Genomic DNA, 22,423 nt, shown 5'->3' with positions numbered 1-22,423 from the left:
GTTCAGCTTCCATTAGGACCAAATTCATGCAGGAGTTTGTATAATTATGCCAAAGTCAATCCCCATTACTCCTTAGCACTATCGAGCAGCTGCTTACTTTAATAAAAACACATGTCAAAATCAGGGAGAGGAGCTGCTGTGTATATTTGCATGTGTCTGTGTTTGCCAGTGTGCGTGCATATTCTTGTGCTTGTGCATAATTTGAATCAATACACACAGGAAGGAGGCATTAAAGCGAATAACCAGTTGCAGGCGCCAGAAGCAGCAAGCAGACCTCGTGCACCAAATGTTCTGTCAACTCCACAATCCTTTCAATCAGTGCAACAAACAACTCTTTCAACATTTGTCTCTTTCTCCCCCAGGACACGATTCCTCTTTTCTGTCTGCTTACTGGAGACCATCAATCTGTGGCTTCTCCCTGTTGCCCTTCTTTCATCATTCCAGTATTTATTTATTTTTTTTTGCCAATGAGAGCTTTCAAGCCTGACCTTTGTCCACTTGGAAAGGACCGCTGTGGGTAACAAAGGCCGTCAACCAATCACAGATCGGTCTGAGTGGCTTTGGGTATGTGAGCCTCATTCTTGATGACATAAGAAAGCCTGAAATGGATTTTAGGGAAGCTGGTGATAACTCCTCACATGTACTCACATGCTCATCCTCACCTTGTAACAGATGTTAAGATGAGCATGCTCAGGTTTTTTTTTGCTACGGTCTGGGTAGCAGCTTTCTACTCTTTGTTTGAGAATACCAATAAAGTATGTTCAAATCAAATCTCTCCACCATTTTTGTAGTGTCGTGCATGTAAGCCAACAGACACATGAGAGGACATTTCTGAATTTACGCTTAAAAATGCTTTTTTCCTCAGAGTTGGATGATGACTGGCTGCAGAGGATTTTGTTACCTTGGGACAAGCCTGTTTTCAGCCTTTGTGCTAAGCTAAGCTAACTGATTGTTGGCGGTAGCTTCATTTTGACTGTACAGAGGAAGCGAGGACGTGAATGAACATATTTCCCAAACTGTTGGTCTATTCCTTTAACTGGTCAATGTAGGCACTGTATGCAATCATTTAAATAAACACGAGGCTTTGGTTTATGATTCTGTAAATTAATCTTGCCACGTTCATGTCTGAAAGTGTGCACTGTTATTCTGATTTGTACATCTTTAAATAATCTCTCTCTCTGATGGCAGTCTTTTCGGCCCCGCCTTCGAGTGTGGCCATTCAGAACAAGGCATGGTTTGACAACAAGTTGTGCGCAGTAATAATTAACATCAGCTACATCAATATGTAATATCACTGACATTTACATTCAGTGAGTGGAAAGACTGTTTAACAGTTAAAGTTCTCGACTCTACTTGCCTTTTTTGGTTTTCCACTGGGGAAAAGTTGTACCTGTACCTGTTACCTGGGGTGAGTTCAGCGGCGACAAAACGTAGCAAAACGTTTTTTTTCAACGGAAATGGTGGTTCCCTGAACACCCTGCTGTGTACGCAAGCGCACTGCATTTTCCCGCCTTTTTAACACCGTTGTGTTTACAAACTTGTCACAACTGATAGTGTAACACCTGTGACACGCCCATCAAATGGAAGAAAACATACCTCGAAGCCCGTTGCGGAACGTTGCACAACGTTGCAAGGAAACATGTAGTTCAATCCGAAAATATTGCAAGCCTGTGCTAAACGTTTTGAGATTGAACTCGCCCCTGGTACTTTTTTCGTATCACCTCCATCGACATTCCAGGCGAGCTGAGGCGATACTAAAATGTGATGTGAAAACACAACAGACCACTGATTGGTCACTTATTACTGCATCATCATTGCGCGCGCCAAACAGGGGCCTGCAACAGAACGTTTTATATTTTACAATTTTCGTACATTATTTCATCACTAAATGCACTTCTGAGAAGTTTTGAGGTGAGAAATCAACTTTTCTCGTTTCCCGAAAAGTGATGGCGGATCAAAAATGTCCTTGAACTTTTTCGGAGATGAGGAGCTCCGCAAATGGTGGCGGGGGAAGCTAACGAGCTGCCGGCCAGTCAGCTCACAAACCGCTCTGGTCCCACAGTCACTCAGGCCACTGCAGCCAACGCAGCAGACAACTCCAGCGACAACGGCAGAGGAAACCACAGCTGTAAGATTTTCGTACCGCTTTTCTGTCTTTACATTCTGAGTAATGTTGAAACCATAGACTAAATAAAAAGGTTGAAACGTTTTAACTTAAATCAAGAGACAGCTGGTGTGTGTGAGTCGCGCGTGTGTGTCCCATTGAACATTATGTTGCGGCAGTTGTGGGTGCCGTTGCTATGACGACCAGCTACATCGAGGGGTGCTATCTCTGGGTACTATCCGCAATGGAAAACAAAGGACGGCGGGCCTAAACCGAGTCGAGAGTTGAGGCGAGTTGAGCTGGCACCAGCGGTGGAAAAGAGGCTTTAGTGGCAACTTCAAACAGATTAATTTGTTGACCCATCAAAAGCAGGGCTGTGTGTTAAAAATTATAATCCAAAAACAACTCAAGCATTTCAAAATCACGCTTTCATGAAGTAACAAAGGTCAATTTAATGCAGATGCAGCAAAATCCCAACAATAACCTCAGACTTGTCCTTTGGTAATCAACTCAACTCAACTCAACCTCTACTTCAGGAGCAAAGAGAGCAATTATTTTACTTCCTCTTATCAATTTTTATTTTCAGCGACCTGATCCCCTTTGTTTCTTTAGGTTAGCTAGCTATGGCTAATTAGTGAGTTGCATAGCAACAAGAACATTGATGAATGCTCCTTCAGCCCTTTGAGCTCCTGCCCTCTCTGTTGCTAGTGAACATCACAGTTGAGCCATGTGAATGAGGTGGAAAAAAACTCCAATCAAATCACAGCCATCATTATGGCCATTTTGCTGTCTCCATCTAACCCCGTGGCTCTATGAAATATGTGATGAATGTTGTCTGCATTGACATAGATCTATACTGCTCTTGAATCTATTATTTTCCTGACATCCTCTGCAGCGCCATAATTACTGGAGATTTAATTAGTCCGAGAACAAAGGCTACTTGACTTTCTCTGCAGGTTCAGGATAGTTGCGTACATCACACCACGGATTTTGCACCAGTTTGTGCTTTTCCTCCAATAAACTAATATTATTCTAGACCAAAGACACAGATTGGATACCTTAATACAAACTCAACTGTTGACCAGGAATCACATATTCCGTGTTTCTGAGAATCGCAGGTTTGCTTACCTTCTCTGAGATTCAGAGCAGGGAGGGGGATATCCTTGTTATCTTCCTCACACTCACAAAGACAGTAATTACACAGAAGGCCATTCAATAAAAGGAGGCCATGCACCTACATGGCTTGTCACAAAAAAAGCATGGCTAATTAAATGATTGAACCCTGGACTCGAGGCCACAGCAGTGAGACTCAGCCGTACACAGAGGGGGCAGACGCTCCGGGTGAGAGCCAACCTTCAGCTGAATACTCTGACCAGCACCAGAGAGACGCAGGACACACAAAAAGCAATTAATAGATTTTTTTGTGCTCAGAAAATTGTTCTGTAAGTTTGACCATTGTCATGTGGCTTATTCAAAACAGTTCTGGAGGGGCTGCTGGTGGATGAATATGATCATGATAATAGTAATGAGTGGTCCTTTGTCGGCGCCTTCCAAAATAATGTACCATGGGTGCATCAAATCATGACGATGGTGAAGGCAACTAAAACAACTCTGGTTGAACCTGATGTAACTCAATTTAATGGTTGAACCTGCAATAAGTAATATTAAAATTACACGTGAGGTCAGTGGGATCTGCTTGTAGGGGCTACAGTATTATTAAAACTTTTATGGTTATGTTTAGGCAACAAAAGCACTTGAAACCAGGATCTTTCCCTAACCTTAACCAAAGTACTTTTGTTATCAAACCCAACTAGAGTTGAGACTCCTGCAGTTGGTGGAAATGATGCTGATGAAAGTGGTCAGACTGAATCAAAACAACTGTAACAGGCTGGAAAACCAAAACAATGAGCTGAAAGACGATGATGCGCTCCATGGTGCTGAGGGGAACTCAGCATCAATCGTGAAACAGTGAAAATTATCTGTGAGTTTGTCACGTGTTGACCAACAATCCACCATGACCTCCTCTCTGAGACTGTCGGCGGTACAACAATGTCACGCTCCCTTATTCTCATCATTAACACGAACACAAAAGGTCGGTAGTTAGGAAAACATAAAAACAAGTCGTTTTATGATGGAGCCATGTTGCAAAATGGGATTTTCCTCCTTCTCATCCACTTGTAGAATAGAACTTGAAGTATGTGTATGAGACAATGTTTCTACTAAGCTTTTGGCTTTAATAAATTCCATTGTTCATTAATAGTGTTGCATCTTTCAAGTCCTGGTTTGTTTGTATGCAGCATTGACACGGTAGAATAAAGAGCTTCTCAAGAAAGACCTCTTAACGCACCCTAATGGAGACTTCAAATACTTTCACATTCTCTGGTGAAACGTATTGAAATTCACCATGCGTGGTGGAGAAAGTAGAGCGGCTGGATAAACAACTGTGACACAGAGGTTATCATACTCAATTAAGCCGCCGTCGCAGAGACAGAAACAGATCTTTTGTCATGTGAAGACAGAGGGGCCGAGGGCGAGGCGGCGTCTCGTGTGGAGTGGCTGCTGTTAACTCTCAGGGCAAACACAATTGACACTGTGTGCCAACTATAACAGCTGTAGTGCGTCTGAGTAAGCCTGAGTGTGTATGTGTGTGTGCCAGGGGTTTGCGTCATCTGGGTAAAGGAAGAAACACTGGCGCCAACTGACTGTTTCACAGGACAGAAGGAGAAATTCCACAGGATTAAAAGAAAAATCCTCCTCAGATACTCAAACACTGTTAGATCTCATCGAGTTTTAATTTTGTTTGCCGCAGCTTTTCTGTGGAGAAGTGCGCTGTGGTGCCAGAAATTAAGCTGTGTTTACCTTTTGTGTGTGATTGAACTGCTGCTGTGATACTCCACATTTAATAAGAGGAATGTCTTTGATAGCTCCAATATTACTGGTTAAAAAGTACATTGGGTTTGTTAAAATGCCTCAGAAGTCCTTGGAACTTAGTCACATTTTGCTTTTGCTTTTGCTGTTGATTGCATTTCTTGTTTCTCAACATCACCATGAAATTCAGACATAACTAGAAAATTTTACTTTTACTTTGGTGTAGTCACTTTGCCTCCTTTACTTTAGTGGTTCCTTCCATTTCCCAAAATGCCTTTTTGAACATGTAGCTGTTTATTAAACTTACAGTATGTACAATGGCAGATCCTTAAGTACCAATACCACAAGTAAAAATACTCAATTGCAAGTAAAGGTCCTGCATTTGAAGAATTACAAACTAAATATACTTAAAGTATCAATTTAAAATACCCATTCTGCAGAAAATAGGCTCATGTGCAATATATAATATCGTACATCAGTTAATACTGATACATCAATGCCTGAGTAGTATGATCTGGTCCTGGCTAAGGTAGTTTTAACTACTTTATTTACAGTTAGGTAGTTTAGTCCAGTGGTTCCCAATCTAGAGGTCAGGCTCCTTCAAAGGGTCAAAAGATAAGTCTGAGGGACAGTGAAAAAAGTTCTAATACATAAATCTTTATTAATTTTTTGCACTAAAGTTTGCTTTAATTAAATAATGGAGCCTTAAACAGTGACCATGTGAGAAGTTTAGAGGAAAAATCTCTTTTCTGAACAAGACAGGAAAAGGATGGAGCAGGAACGAGCACAGGTCCAATTAGAAGTGCACCATTGGATGTTCTTGTGTGACTGTGCATTAGCCTAAATTAGAGAAAAACAAGTCTTTCATATGATCAGACTGGACTACTTCATTCAAGGTATTTATTGTTGCATTACAAGAAATAGAATGTATGTCTCATAATCCACATTTTTGCCTATGTCAAGGTTGGACTATTCATCAGGAATTTAAAGAATACTACAATATTTGATGCGCGTGTCAGATAGTCCAAAAGAAACAAAGAGATTAATCTGAGTAAGACAGGGAACATTTTGAGGCAGTCTTACGGTTTGCTTATTTACTTTGTGGGGCTTTGAAGGAGTTTTTGTACAGTTTCTTTTCACTTATATTACCATCATATCATTCCAAAACACATTGTAAGGAGAACCGAAACAGAAATAATTAGTTGAAACAGATCATACAGAAAAGACTGAATGTACATCTTAGGCTCCATGGTTTATTCAGGGTGAGCTATTAGCCTTTAAACGGGTCTCGGCTGCTCAGCCAGTTCAGACCTGGCTGGGAAACACTTTTTTTTTTGTTGCCAAATCTCCTGCTTCTCCCAGCGTGCCCTCTTGACCCTCCCAGTGCTGTGGTTGGCATCCACTGGGCTGGCTGCACCCTCCCAGCCAACACAGCCATAATGCTCCCCCATATGGCAGACAGCATCTCCTGCTGAGGGACTCCTTCACTTCTATTAATACACACAGTGTAAAAAAAGAGCTCAATTGAATTAATCAGCTTGAAGACATTAATCAGACATTAATGAAGTATTGACCTCTGCACTGCACTGCTGTTCACGGTGTCTGCCTGCCTGTTTACGTCTAGAGCCGCATCGACCTGCTGCTCTGTTTCTTGAAAGGTTTTTCGTGGATTGTGCAGATTACCCTTCTTTTCACAGAACTGGCATGAAAGCTGAAGCTACTGCAGAGTTTTCTGTACGAGAAGCCAACAGCCACGGCTGTCTGGAAGCAAATAAACAAATAAAACAAGAAAACCAGACATTTTCAATGCACATGTCCACATGTCCTCTCCTTACCAGCTCAGAGAAAGCTGAGAAGTTCACCTTTGAGTTGAGGTTATGTGGTTGTACATACTAAAAACTACTACTTTTGCATTACTTTAATAATTGTTTAAGTACTAAATTAATATGTAAAACAACATTTTATTAAACAACTTTTGTAGAATTTGGAACAATAACGGATTTAAAAACCTGTATATTAAATCTAGTTATCTGCTCCAGCAATGTCAGAACTTCTTAACATATTGATCGTGCCCAGTATTTTATAATTTGTTGATGTGGAGATTTAACCATCAGAGGAAAAACTACACTGACGTATTCGATTGTCGAGGATTTTGAATGTCTGTTGAGCAACATTTTTTTCTTGATTAGTAAATAAAGGAACAATGGTGCCCAATAACTGTAATTATGGTAATTTTCTAAACTCCACACAACTAATTAATGAGTCGCTTTACAAAACGGCAGCAAGAAAAGAGCGAGACAGGAGAGTGAAAATCAGGAAGGAGGTAAATTATATACCATTAGACAAATGTAGCTTTTGTCTTGGTGAGGTTGTGAAGAAACAGCAGAGTGCTAATCATCTCCCGTCATTCAGCTGATCCACTTGCGATAATCATGTATTGTTACCCAGGTTGGAAGGTCAATTCTCTTCCAGTTCAATCAGCTCTGAGAGATTCCTTTAAAATGACAGCATCAATCCACTCTGCAGAGGAAATAATTAACTTGAAAAATAATTAGGAAAGCTCCATCATTAGCCAATGGACTTTCAATTTAATTTAATCGAGTTTTACATTTGGACCTGACAAAATTAAAATTGAACCAGTGCCTGTCTATGGATGTACAGTACATGGCATATATTTACAATCTATTCACATTTATATCAGAAAATACTGAATGCCAGAGTGTCCATTTTGATTTTATAAAAGCCCTTAGGAGCTTTTTAATCCCAATTTCCAAATGTCTTCCTCAAATAAACCCCAAATAATGTAAACTGTAATAATAAAATATTTAGTGTAAAAAGACGTTAAGCAAGACCACATGGGAAAGATGAGTGCATGGAAAGCATGACTCTGATTTAGAGAATTATTTCATAGCAACTCCACTTGTGCCAAATGAGCTCCAGATTACAATAATACCACTGGCAGGCAATTAAGTCCATATAAACACTCCATGCAGAGTGCTGGCACCAGAGTAAGCCACACACACACACACACACAGGTTGATATGGTGTGCCGACTCTGTCAGCCTTAACCGTGTCTTGCCCCGTATCCATCAGCAGCAGACGAAGGCTAACCTGACAAACACCCAATACCACCAGCAGCTGCCTGTGCAAGGATAATTAATACAGCCAGCAATGTGGCAGAGCTATAAACGACCTGACACTGAGACATGAAAGGGTGACTGGTGGAGAGACCATCACTAACAGGGAGGGCAGGAGAGAGAGAGAGAGAGAGAGGCACTGATAATCCAGGAGACATAACAGAGTTCTCTGACAGACACAGCAATGCTAATAAAACCAACTTAATTGTCTCTGTCAGAGGAAAAATCCACTTTAAAGATGCACTTGGTTCATTTTCTGCATGTTAGCAGACTGTTGGAGCTCTTCCAAGGCTTGAATATGGACATGACATGGAACAACTTTTTCTGTGTTTTAACACATGTAGAAATAGAGAAGGAGACATTGTGGTTTAACAGCAGCCAGCCTACTGTTTGAAGGGATTTAATGACCATCACCAGCTATTTTAAGTTTAGCCCTACTCACCGAAAGAAAGAAAAAGAAAACCAAGGGATTCCTGAATGTAGGGTTACCGCTGGCTAACGTCCGCAAGCTAAGAACACATGTATACGGTACATTACATTTACATTTATTCATTTAGCTGACGCTTTTATCCAAAGCGACTTACAATCTCTATACATGTCAGAGCAACTGGAGCAACTAGGGGTTAAGTGTCTTGCTCAGGGACACAACGGTGGATGGGTCACAGTGAGGAATTGAACCCGGGTCTGTGACCCATCCACATAACACTTACTAACATGTAACTTACCAAAATAGTAGTCCGTCCACTGAACCAGTGACCAAACTGATCTCAACCCTGCATGCAACTCACAGGAGATAGCGAATAAACCGACCCAACAATTGTCAAATTAACAAAGTCTTACTTGGTTTAGCAACTGCTACTGTATTTAAAATTGTAATCCTAAAACTACTCGTTACTGACAAATGAATCACATTACTGTAATGCTGATTTTAACTAATATTGCTAATGTTAATGTGAGATTTCTAACACGTTAACATGTGTACAGTCAGCATGTTAACAGGAAGATGTTTAACATATAACATTTAGCATGTTAGGGAATATACTGTGTTAATACAGTGTATTAGGGCCTCTGCTAAAGGACTGAACACTGCAGAGACACAGCATGTGCAGTATAAAAGTGCCCGTATGGATTCACACCCACACTAAGAGGTTGAACGAATGCGGCAGAGCCAGAGCAGCCGTGTCTCCTCCTGCTCATCTGTGGCCTATGTTAATATGATTAGACTGGATTATGGTAATGTGCAGGGGGATCTGGTGGGTGTGGGGCGATGCTTTGCTGCTCTCGTTTCGGGGAATAGTTAATTGGTTGGGTTGCTTTGATGTTGTGGTGATGAGAGAAGGGGGTTGGTGGGAACGGCTGGCAAAGGCGCCCTACAACTCAAGCCCATTTTATTTTTGGCCTACAAGGGGATCTGTGCTTGGCGAGTGGTGAAAAGGAACGAAACCTGATGAAACCAATTAGAAATGATGCAGATCTGGAGCCGAAACATTGTGAAGTATGGGAGAAACACAAGCCATATTTTAATTCTCTCCTGCTCAGTGAAGCATGTTAAGTCAACTGCTTATCTGGTCTCAAAGAGCTTCGCTTGTGATCTGGTAAAAGGTTCTTTAAGTCTAGTACCTTTAATGTTTTAAATTAAAAATTGATCAGCACATTTCCTGCTGTTTTTTAAAATGTCCTTCATCTCTGCTATCGAGAAATGTTGATCAGCTTGTCAGCTGCCACGTGTACCAATGAAGTAAAAAGAGTTTAAATATTTTTCTACGTTGAAATTAACAGCATTAAAACACCCAGCTCTGGACATCACGCCACCAGCAGATGCATCTATAGTTTTGCATTAGTTTATACAAATAAGCAGCAGGTTTCCACAACTAATCCTCCATTTTAACTGTAGTTCTAACATCCGTCATTTTCAAATAGTCCTCACAGATGGAAATGTCAACAATATGCAAAAAGTTTTACATTTCAGCTCTAATGTTCTTTTATCTACAGTCACAGCGGGAAGAAAAAGTGATGCTGCACTGCCTTCATCTGTGGGTCAAGACTTATATAAGCATGCTGTTCCTCTGGCCTCACCACAATCAAGGCCATCAGGCGTTCTGCCTGCAGAGCCAAAACACCTGCTGTGATACTGGGCTGCACAGATATGTATACGTTTATATACTTTGCAGATAAGTAAATGACCATCATAAGTAGGCCAAGCCAGTTTGCAGCCGTGACCACTGCTTGGTCCAAATATTAATATTTACATTACATGCTTATACAAATACAAAATAGCAGTGGTTGCCTGAAGTCAAATTAATAATGTATTAATCTGTTAGATGTTGTCAGACTAAACTTCCAAACAAGCGTAATGAAGGCGGATTGAAACATTCAGGACTAATCCTCGGACTTGACTGGTCACATGTTAAAGATTAAAAAACCAAGACAGAGTTCGATAAGTAAAAATCTTGCAATTTTATTTGCATATAAAGGCAGCTAAATATATCACAATGAACTGAAAAAGAGAACTAACATTTCCATGAAGAGGGATACAATCCAAGAAAGAGCGAGAGAGGAACAGAGCACTGAAAGAGCATTTACAGCGGCAAAGTTGAGACAACTATTGGCAACATTTTTTTTGTGCTAGCAAGATTGCATTTACACACAGTGCAAAATTAGAAAAAGAAAAAGCGATAAAACACAAATACTATCAGATTTCCACTTTAAAAGGACAAATTAACCATGTTTAGGCAGGTGTGTTAGGAACAATCAGCACCTGTTAGATTGTGACAGACAAAATTTCCTCTCTCATCCAAAATGAATGTCTACCCTACTGGGAGACTCGACACAAAAAAATATTAAAGAAACCTATGAAGAGTGTCTGATGGGAGCATTAAAGAAACATGTCAATCATACAGGTGCATAAAAAAAAAAAAAAAGCACCAAATTTTCTTTTTTTCGTCAAACACAACTTTTAGTACAGATGTTTTACAACATGAATATATAATATATATATATATATATATTTTATACATACATTTTCCAAATTAGATCAGAAACCCATAAGGGGATGTTACAAAGTTTTTCGGGCTGTAATTTCATAGCTTTCTGTCCCTGCGTTAGTCAGGTGTTGTTTTGCGGGGATGATGGGTAATAAATAAGGACTTTTCTCTGAGCTTGCAGAGAGTGGGGCTCTAGCTGAGAACATTAAAGCTAGTTTAAGGCAGCATCCCTGTCAGCCAATAAGAAAAGAGGAACTGACAAGAAAACCAACAAAAAGAAATACCTAAACACAAAATATCAGATGATACAACAATGGCATCCATTGTCCGGCCAATGCAAACCAAACAAAGAAATTGTACAAATTCACAAAGCATCATTTATCTTACAGATCTGACCAATATTTATCAAGAGCAAGATTGTATAACCACAAAATCCCTCTGGAAAAGGAGAATACCGGCATCACTCAAATTAACAAGATGGGATGGTACTAAGGTACGGAAGGCCGGAGAGGACAAGATTGTAAATATGTGTATAAAAATGCTCAACTCTTCATGGTGACATAAGGATAAAAGACAAAGTTTCTTCATGGATCATCTCACAAGACTGAAAAAAAAAAGACTGAACCCACCCAGATATCTGCAACTTTGCTGAATGTGTGTAGAAAAACCAAAATCTGAGGGGGATATCAGCATTGGTGGCACAATAAGAAAAAACATAAAACACCGGTATTCTCCTTTAACCCTCCCAGACAAAGTCCCCTTCCCTCCCCACATCTCCAAACCTTCTCAATAGCAACAACAGCTTGGAGAAGACCAAAAGTTTGCAAAGAAACACTTAGATTTTTTTTTTTTTTTTACTTGACATATTTATAGAAAAAAAAAGTAGTTTATCCTGCCCGTGACCCCCCTTGTCCTCTGGTCTCAGGAGCTGGAGGGGTTTGGCAGGTCGAACACAATTGGGGGGTTGGTGGGCTGGAAGCTGACGGTGCAGGTCGACGCGTTGATGAACGTTGTGTAGCCGTCCGTCATGATCCCATAGCCTGGGGGGAGGGAGGGACAGGCATCAGCAAGAGGAAACATTCAATCACCCAACCATCACTGTCAGAAACTAAGCAATCTGGGAGGAAGCTTTTGCCATCTTACCTCTGTCTCTGCAATTAGGGTTGCACCGAATGCAATAGCAAAAATAGCACTTTCTGTGTTTGGTCTAATAAGTCAAAAGACCGATTAAATTTTACCAAACGTTGACATGTCGGCAGTGTGGAAGCATTTTAAAGTGTCTGAGAAAGACCCAAAAATTGCTGTTTGCAGACGCTTTTCTGCTGAACTGTCTCCTAACACATCCACTCTGACTTCTTAGAAAAGGCAACAAACGATCTTAACAGCTTTGAGTATTTCTGTCACTCGTTTCTGAGAAGGCAAATAAGCTAGCCGCACCTACATTTGGAGTGCACACGTATTTAAGTCCTTATGGTAACTGAAACGGACCAGAGCGAGCTGACAGGCAGGTTAGCGACTTTATCCTGTCAGCTTCTCTCTTTATAAAGTGTTGCAGTATGAGAGTCCTACCTGAAGAGAGGCTGGGAAGTCTTTATGTTACACCATACGAGAACCACATACAACATTTATCATATTGGGTCAGACTTGATGAATTTAACGCAAGGAGGATACACGTGACTAAGTCCGGTTTTCAAAATAAGGCGTCTATACAGTATGGAAATAAGATTAATTGGATTATATTCACAAAAAGTATAAAACATATTACATGTGTCCATTAAAATTAAATGGACACATGTAATTTACTTTACCGGACCCTCTAGGGCCCCAGACACACCCACCATAGTCCCTCTATGGGTACACTGAGTAAAAAGCACATTTTGACTATTTAATTTATGCAATGGTAAAAAAAAAGGTAACAATGTGGATGTACTTGTTCGGTGTTCTGCAAATTTTTTCATTATGTTTGGTTTCGGCTTCAGCCAAGAATGTTCATTTCAGTGCATCCTTTTCTGCAATAATTGCTATGAATAGCTTGAGTTCCAGCTCTTTATAGATGAAGTTATATACACAATACTTATTTTAATGTTTAGGAACTAAGTCATTTGAATGCATTAAGATTACTATAATAAGGTGAAAGAAATATGTTTATTGAGCACATGAATTACATTCCATTTATTCATTTAGCTGAGGCTTGTATCCAAAGCGACTTACAATTGCTATTGTATGCATGTCAGAGGTCGCATACCTCTGGAGAAATTAGGGGTTAAGTGTCTTGCTCAGGGACACACTGGTGGACGTGTCACAGTGGGGAGTTGAACCCGGGTCAATCAAACCAAAGGCATGCGTCTTATCCACTGCAATGTCAACCTTGTGACGATCACAAGGTTGACACGCCTTAAAGCATACCCTGCCGTATTGCCATTTTACTCTAAATGGGACCATAATTTACAAAATGAACATCATGCTGTATAGAAGAAGACTTGAAACTGAGACTTTAAACTCTTTAGGAAAGTGTTTACTGAGGTAATAAATCAATTGAGAAGTACGGTCATTTTCATATAGACTTCAACACAATCTGACATCTTTTTGCAACCAGTGGAGTCGCCCCCTGCTGGTGTTCGGAAAGAAAGCAGGTTCAAGGCACTTCAGCAATGGCTTCATTTTACAGACCTAGAGGTTCCCACTTGAGCCAGACCCACCTGACCTCTGACCCTGGATTTTATTCTCAGTACCTTCGTGTATGCCTCCGAAGGCATGAAGTTTGGGTCGCACCCTCTTCTGGACCGTGTTGAGCAGCTCCACACAACCGACCCGCTGAAGCTCCTTAGGAACCCAGTCTCGGAAACCTACGCAAACACACACATCAGTCGTTTTAAAATTTGCAGTTCCCCAGACAGTTAGCAGATTCAGGCTGCCACATGCAGTCATTTGTCAAAGATGTCGAGGTAGTTTGTGATTCTTGTTGGTACAATTAAGAAGTCTGCATTTTTCGTTTGAGTTGGATGTTCTGTTGACATCCTGATGCAAGAAATGCTTTGCCATATTGGACGCCCCTGCATGAAACTACTTTTGTGCAATCATTTTATTTTGCTGCATCTCTGCTGGCTCATATAAACTCCTGAGATCCTACTGCGTTCTGCCACGAGTTGACAGTACTGAGCAAAGTTCAGTGAAAGTTTATCTTCAGAATGAAAAGAAACAAATTCACAGCCTTTTCTAGTTCACTTCTTTTCTTCCATTTTTGAAGAGACACTCTACATCTTCAACCGCCCCCTTCCCCCACCAGCCCTGCTCTCTCCTCTCTCATGCTCTCGTTTGCAGCGTCTGTCACACTGGTGCAAAATCGAGTTTCCATGCAATCAAACGGTCACAGTGGCTGTCGCAGCAGCAACAGCAGCAACCCTCCGTAGGCGATAGGGAAGGAAATCACTCAATAAAGCCAGATGGGGGAAAAAAAAATAAATAAAAAAACAACAAGCTGGGAAAATACAACCGGGACCAACACAACTAGAATAAAAACTGAATCAGAAAACCAAACTATGCATTTTCTTTTTCATAAAGTCAAACACAAATATTGAATCATAGAGCGTGTTCGGGGTGTTCACTCTAGATACAGTTGGATTTAGATGGAAACATTTCTGACTATTGTGTTCACATACATCTACACACACAGCCTGCAGCGACGCCTCCGCTGACTTCATGCAGATTTTGAATAATGAGTCACAACCTCATTAGATATGGTGATAAGGCGGCTGTGATTGGTTAATTGGACTCACCGAGCGGAGGTCCGTGGGTCATCAGGATGTCAATGCCTTCAGGGACGAGGTTCCACTTATCCAGCAGAGACTGACCCCGAGGCAGGTTGAACCCCCAGCCGTTAAACCACGGAGTCCTGCAGAGACAGAGGGAGAGAGATCACATTAACATTGCTCAGGAGACCAAAATTTATATCAGGACGAAAAATACATTATTTTCTTCAACACGTTGTGCCTTAAAAGCTGCAGTGGCAAGAAAGTTTTGTTTTAATGCTGATACATAGATTGTTCCTGTGTCCTTATGTATTAAATAGACCTTCTAAACAAGTTTTTACAGCTGAATCCAGAACCTGTTTTTATAAGCAATATTATCAAAACAGGATTTTTCTCTGCCAGGAGTGTTTTTGTCCCTGACGTCAAGGGAGACGGAAAAATCCATTAAAATAGCTCACATTTTTACATTAATAGTGATGTTTGACAGGCTGTGCACCTGTCAAACATCACAAAGACAGGAACAAGGTTAGCATCTGTGTCATCCATGACTTTGGTTAGTCATGGTTTAGTCGAGTTTGTCTCAACCAGTTGACTGTGTTTCCGTTTTTTAGATCAGTTTTAGCAGAACAGCACAGCTAAACACAGAAGCCTGTAACAGCTTCAGCAAAAGTTGAATTTCCAACTGACCAATGTGAAGAAATGAGGGTGTGATCACATGGCACAGTGTTTTAAAAATGCATTAAAGGTTGAAATGGATTTTTCTGCCAATGGCGTCACAGTATTCCCATTGATCTGCCGGTGGCAGTCACACGCCAAAATATGCTATAATGTACCAACAAAGGCAGGAAAGAAGAAGACCGCACGCTAGTAAACATGGATGTAAACAATGCTGGATTTAAAACACTTAAAAACTCAGTTTTGCAAATGTGTCATGGTGAAGGATTCAACACATTTGTTAGACCTCAAAGTTAAAAGTAAACATAACTTTTGTTTGGATACAAAAACACTGGGCACCTGTAACTGATTATTTTGGCCAGTTGGGGCGGTGCAACCAGCTGTAAACAAGTATATAAAGTTTTATGGCATCCTTGTTAACAAACAGTTGCCCATTTACGCATCCAGCAGACACAGAACAACATTTGCCTTCATTTATCAGAGCTTTATCCCCCCCACTTAAAACAGCTGCTGGAAATGACAAAGCCTAAAACAATAATGTTGCAAACCACGTCTCAAAAACGGCCTGGTGTAGTGGAAGCGCTTATTAAAAAACTCAAATAGATCACAGTCAAAAACAATCACGATATACAAATACTATTTACAATAAACTGTGCAGCAAACAGGGCTACATGCTAAAGTGATAATATTTTGCTGTATATTGCAGTGAAAACCTTTGAAATTGACCAAAACTAGTTTTTTTTGTCTTGTTTGAGCTTAATATACATGAAAGCTGATATAATGACGACGCCACAATAGGATGCATAAAAATGAAACTACCCCCCAAAAGGACATGCAACTGCTGTATATTACTGTACACTTTCAGGTTACCCCACAGTATGTAGTGAAAATGCAAATTTTAAACAAACACCGGCGACTGGGTGAAACTGTTTGATGCCCAAGAGGAGGCACTTTAAATTAAAAAAAGTCGCATTCAAGTTTAATTAATTTTAGAAGACAAAACTATTAAGACTGACTGTGCAGGCCTATTAGAAAAGAAACATTTCTAAACAGTAGGGAGCCACATCATATGTCAGCCCACATCCCCTCTGCTACACAGGATGCAGATTGATTGACAGCAGCCGGGCTACCTCCGGCAGCCTCGATGGGAGTCTGCAGCTCCGGGGTGACAGGCAGCATCTCAGCCTTCTCCAGCAGACACAAAGAAAGCCTCAATCTAGCTGAGTGGGAATAAGGGATGGATGGATGGATGGATGGATGGAAAGTATGGAGGGGTGAACAGATGAAGAAATAAAAGCGAACCATGCAGAGATTAGATGTAGGGGCGGGGGTTGGGGAAACCGAGCGGAGAAAAAGAAATTGAGTAGAGGTTGGTTGATAAATTGAGCCTTCATTTATCACAATAGTGGTAATGGCAGAAGAAGGCTGACAACAGAGCAAAGGAAGATAGATTATCACCACATAACACCTCAGTATATAAGCTGACCTACTGCAACAAGCCCAGAAAAAAATCTTTTAATTGTAATTTGAGTTTTGCAGCACGGAGCAGCAGAGAGTCACTGATGAAAAGATGATTTTGGCTCTGTTGATCCGAGGTTACAGTTACTTAACAATGCTGTGTCTCAGCTGTATTTATTATTTAGTTGTATGGTATTTGACCGAGGGGAAATCAGGGCTCCACAAACATCAATAGGCTTTGTTACAGTGAGGGATGGACGCTCCGGCGCTAATCAATACTTGCTGTTCAACGGTAGGGCCAAGTGGGGCTAACCAGAAGCAGAGCAGGCTCAAGATGTGTAAAACATGAGATCTCAATCCCTCCTGGTTTATTTAAAAACACAACCAAGCAAGTATCTCTGCTGAAAAAAAAAAAAAAAAATCCCATTAATTCAGGGTGGTGAGAGAAAAGAGCATTATAACGCAGTCTAAGCACCGGCTCAGCCTGTTTGGGTCTGGTGCTTGAACAGTATCGAGTGTTTGTGCGCTCTGACAGAAAGGCGGTGGCGGAGGCAGACCTGAAGCTCACTCTTTGATTTGCTCGCTCAGTCGTTTGCCTCGTTCTCTCGCTCGGTGGAGAGCTGAGAAATGAGGTTAAAAATGAAATGTGAGGAGCGCGCAGGGGAGTGAAGGCCACAGACTGAACTGATTAATTAGAACTAATCATACAAATCGGAGCTAATGGAACTCTAATGGATTACTGGGAAGACTCACCCATTCTCAGATGGAAATAGTGCTGCTGCTGCGGCGGCGGCGGCCGTGGCATTGAGAAACTTAGAAAGCAGTGAATCAGAGCAGAGCTGCCCTGGTCGGCCGGCTGCACACAGAAAGCACTGGCAGGGTATTTGTCTGGCTCTAGTTTTGACTAATAGCAACAAGGCCAAACTTTGAAAAATGGCCGAATGCATTTATTTTCCCCCCATTCAGAAAAATAAATCGTGGTTTCTTGCAGCAGAAATAAATAAACAGCTGGAACGTTGATTTTGCTCCGTGTTTCACATGTTTTCTCCCACATAAACACATTCATCTGGGACATGAAACATAACCCCTGACATGAGCAGTGGATCCTGAGCCAACCAAAAGGTCCTGACTGAATGCAGAGCGCGGTGCTGCAGCCCGACGCCACAATGGCCCCATTGTCGGCTGTCTGCCTATGAAATATACCTTCCATGCAAGTGCATTTGTTAACCTCCGCCAAGATTAATGACATCTCGGTCACATAAAGGAGAGATTGTTTCCTGTGCGGCTGTGACACAGGTTTTATTATACTGTACTGCTGAGCGTATGTGCGTGTGTGTTTAGTGGGCAGAGTGCACATCCACCAGCATCTGAGTAGGATGTGAGTAGTGCACATAATGTACGCTGCCAGAGTCTCAGTCTGTTCTCAGAGTATATATGTAGGCAAATGTGTGCGTGCGCGCGTTGTGATCAGACTACATTCGGAGCCCAAGTCTTGCCTCGACACTCGCCATCTGGAACGCGTCGCCGTGGCAACAAAGGAAAAGCGTCTGGAGGCAGGCACAGTGGGACGTTGAACAGCATCACAGAAATAGAAGCCGAAGTAAGAGAATAAGAAAAAGGAGGAAGGAGGTAACGATCAGAGCGAAGAAAGAAACATACAAGAGAGAGGAGGAGGAGGAGTTCAGCAGCAAACAACAAGGGAAGACGTGGAAAGAGCAGACACAAACTTCACCTTAGACTTTACAATCAGTCCTGCTCCCAGTAGACTACATGGACAAAACACACACCAGGACTGATAATAATACTAATTATTACATTTATTCATTGTTTGTTTATCTTTAGTGTCTTTTTTACTTTTTGGACCATGCCCTGCTGCAACATTGGGATTTTCCCCATTGTGGGATTAATAAAGGATTATTGAATTGAACTGAGTTCCAGGAGTCCAGATGTGCTCGTGGCGACTCCAGACGCCATTGAACCCCCCCCCCCCCGCCCAATGCAGCCAACAAGAAAACTTACTGTAAGAAAGTATTAAAATAACATCTGCAGCTCCAAACGACGACACACGAAACAAAACTAAACACTGCATCAAAAGGACGAAAAGCCGGTAACCATGGTAACAGGGACATTCCCCCTCTGGGAATCAAACCGTGGAAACAGGTTAAAAATCAGCAGCCTGGGCCGCCAGCGGAGGTGAAGCAGACAAAAGCCATTTAGCCCTCATGTGCAGAACGTCAATATTCAATTAGGCCGGTGGACATCATTAGGACGCCGGCGCAGCGTCTCTCTGGGCGTGACACCGCTCTTAACCCCTCAGATTCCCCCGAACTGCTCTCTCTGGGTCCCTAGACGGGCTATGATACCCCCCTGATAACACACACACACACACAGAACGCTTAATTCCTCTCATTACTTTTAATCGGACTCCTCCCTCACCTTAATGGATCATTTTAACCATTTTCTTTTTTACACCTCACTGAATTAGCTGTTTAAAAGCAAAAGGTCTGTTTTTGTGTCACTGACCGCAAAATTATTTTGGAGCCTGATAGGGCTGGGTGATAATTAAATATCATTTATTGACTGATAGAGGAATTGTACGGATATAAAAATTGTGTTGTTTGATTGAATGTCCAAATATATTGTTAGTTAAATAAACAATACAGCTGAAACATCTACTCCATTAATAAATCAACAGAAAAATAACAACTATTATGACAATTAATTGTTAAAAGTAAGTTTTAAGTCTTGCTTCTTAGTACTGCTTTTGCCAATGTGAGGATTTTTTTTTAAATAATTGTAATTATCTTTGGGTTTTGGACATTTGAAGACCCTGAAAACTGATATACATTTTATAGACCAAACAATTCAATAACTACACAAAAAAATGTTCTGCCGTTGAATCAATTAACATAACTGTGGCCCTATATGGCCGATAAGTCATTACGATTGTTTACTGACTTTATGGTCATTATCATATCGTGTTATCGTTTTGCAAAATGATCATGTTTGCATCAATAATTCTCTTTTTATGCTATAATCTAAAACAGAGGAGCAAAGTTTACTGAATGTCAATTTAATAATTTTGTAAATTTAAGGGCCTACAAATGCCTTTTTCTCTTTTTAACAATCTCAGGTCAAACGTTGCAACAAGCTTTAAATTCCTGTAATGTTCCACAAGAGGTCTGATTGCACCTCCCAAAGAGGCTGCAATGTCCATGTTAAAGGCAGACTGAACGATATACTAATGATTAATTTGGGTATTATTCAACATCAACAGTCCTAAAGTCTTATCAGTAATGGGACTAGAGTAAAGTTTGCCCTGAGAGGGCGCTAGGGGATTTAAGTTAATACTTATTAACGTTCACACTCTGAGGAGAATAAATGTGGTCATGATAATCCTCCCATCAGATTTTAATATTTCTTGTGGACAGCCTGATTAAAGTGTTGGTCAAGTGGAACTACAGCAAAGGTTAAAAGGTCAAATGCATCAGGAAATATCCTCTGGAGACCACGTGTGTCCGTACCAAATGTCATGGAAATCTAGCCAGTGGTTGTGAATATATCTTGCACTGAAGTGTCGGACAGATGGATCAGTGACCACCAGCTCAAACAAATAATAGTATAATTATCGAAGATGTGATAGAAGATCGGAAAAACGATCAGCGATATAAAACACAAGCACTTCGAGTTTTGGTGTCGGTCCCTCAGAAGCAAAAGAAAAGCTTATTTTTGAGCCACCATTCGCACGTAAGAAATTCATCGCAGACGAGGAACAGGGAAGAATTTCTACAACCAGAGCAGCAGGAAGTAGACCAGAATGCAATGCAACTACAAGATATGTTGGGTTCAGATTAGATAATGGTCTCGGTCTTTATCATGGTTGGTTAGCAGTCTCTCCAACTCTACGGAGAAAATGTTGGTTATAATCCCTTCATGCAAGGAAAAACTGTTGTTTTCTCATCAAATGTGTTCAGAGTCTGACATTGTTTGGGAATCCTGTAGTTCCATAGGATGGGAGTAAACGTCACTATTCATCACGACACTGGGAAAACAAGTCAACAGGAGTGGGCAAGATGGGAATCAGAGGTCAGTGTTTTATATTTAAATATCCATTTCTAATGTGAATAAATAAAATTTGTGGGATCAGGATGGGAAAGGAGTGAAAATCCACTCTACCAAGCCATTTCAGCAATGTCTAAATAAGTGCTAAATAGTAAGTGCTAAATAGTAAGCGCTAAATTAAGTTTTTATCAACGGAATAATGTCCTATGAAAGTGGGACCCAGAAAAAGGGGGATACGCAGAAGCTGGACTGACCCTCGACTAAAAAGAAAAGAGAGATCTGGCAAAAATTCTCACATTAGAGGAATTCCCTCCCTGCAGGGCGAAACAGAGCACTGTATGTGTGTGTGAGCAGAGATAAGATCGAAACATGTCTCAAGTAAAGTATGATCCTCCACCTAAAAGCCGGAGAACAACTGCACCCTGGGATATCAGCCCTCCGTTGAACACATGGTGGGAGGAACAAGCTGCACCGTGACCAGCCCAGAGATAACAGGAGAGAGAGAGAGAGGGAGAGTTAAGAGTGTGTGTGCGCGCAGGGCCAGCGATCCATCGTGTCTGACCTCTGAGTCAGAGCGGCCCTGGGGTCAGCGGGGGGAGGGGTCTAATTGATCAACCTGTCAGGACCAATGAGGAGGGCCATGTTAATGGGACTTTTATAAGCCCCGCGGGACGTACCACCTGACACTCAGAGCTGTATGAGTATGTGCAAAGCGAAGTGCATATCCCTGTGTGTGTGTGTGTGTGTGTGTCTGTGTGTGTGTCTGTGTGTGTGTCTGTGTGTGTGTCTGTGTGTGTGTGTGTGTGTGTCTGTGTGTGTGTGTGTGTGTCTGTGTGTGTGTATTCCCAGAGCCCACGTAGCCTTATTAAAAGGAGCCAAGTGGAGACTCTGGCTGGGTTTTGACAAATGGCCTCTCAACACCAAGGCCACCTTTGCAAACTTTGGGGACGAGGTAGAAGGCGAAGTCACAAGGGTGAAGGGGCCATGGTTTGTGTGCGTGTTTGTGTGTGCTCTGCTGCGGCCCAGCACTAATAACCTGTGCCCAGTGACTGATGGAGTGTGGAATGGATTAATCTCGCTGCAGTCAAGCTGCCAAATGCAGAGGCGCTAAGGGTTAGCCACCAGACTTAGCCCGCTTAGGAAAGGCTACAACCACGGGGACGGGATGGTTCACAAGCTCACACTCAAACACTCACACTCTCTCTCCCCAGGGTTTGTCTCCAAGCTGAGATACAGCCAGCTGCAGTTTGACCTGCAGCCCGCTAATGTAAAACAACCACTGCATCAACCAGCCGACGCTTCGCAGCAAACACAGCTGCTCCCAACGAACCGGCAGCTTCCAGCAATTCACTATGAACCAGTCTGAGTGCAGGTGAAGACGGTGAG

At 41.6% G+C, this 22,423-nt stretch overlaps 1 protein-coding gene across 1 annotated transcript in view; it reads right to left on the bottom strand.

Moving 5' to 3' along the window:
* Positions 1–10,542: 10,542 nt before the first annotated feature.
* mpped2a (metallophosphoesterase domain containing 2a) overlaps positions 10,543–22,423 on the bottom strand; it is a 67,817-nt gene continuing 55,936 nt past the window's right edge. Inside the window, exons 5-7 of the mRNA XM_046032643.1 lie at positions 14,870–14,985; positions 13,826–13,939; positions 10,543–12,133 (exon numbers count right to left, since the gene is read on the bottom strand). Coding sequence (XP_045888599.1) covers positions 12,015–12,133; positions 13,826–13,939; positions 14,870–14,985 — 349 coding nt within the window. The 3' untranslated portion in view covers positions 10,543–12,014. The remainder of the gene's footprint in view (positions 12,134–13,825; positions 13,940–14,869; positions 14,986–22,423) is intronic.

The sequence above is a fragment of the Micropterus dolomieu genome, linkage group LG20, assembly GCF_021292245.1.
Source record: "Micropterus dolomieu isolate WLL.071019.BEF.003 ecotype Adirondacks linkage group LG20, ASM2129224v1, whole genome shotgun sequence".
Classification (NCBI taxonomy): Eukaryota; Metazoa; Chordata; class Actinopteri; order Centrarchiformes; family Centrarchidae; genus Micropterus; species Micropterus dolomieu.
Note: the sequence above shows the minus strand (reverse complement) of the source record. Positions and strands in the feature narration are given on the sequence as shown.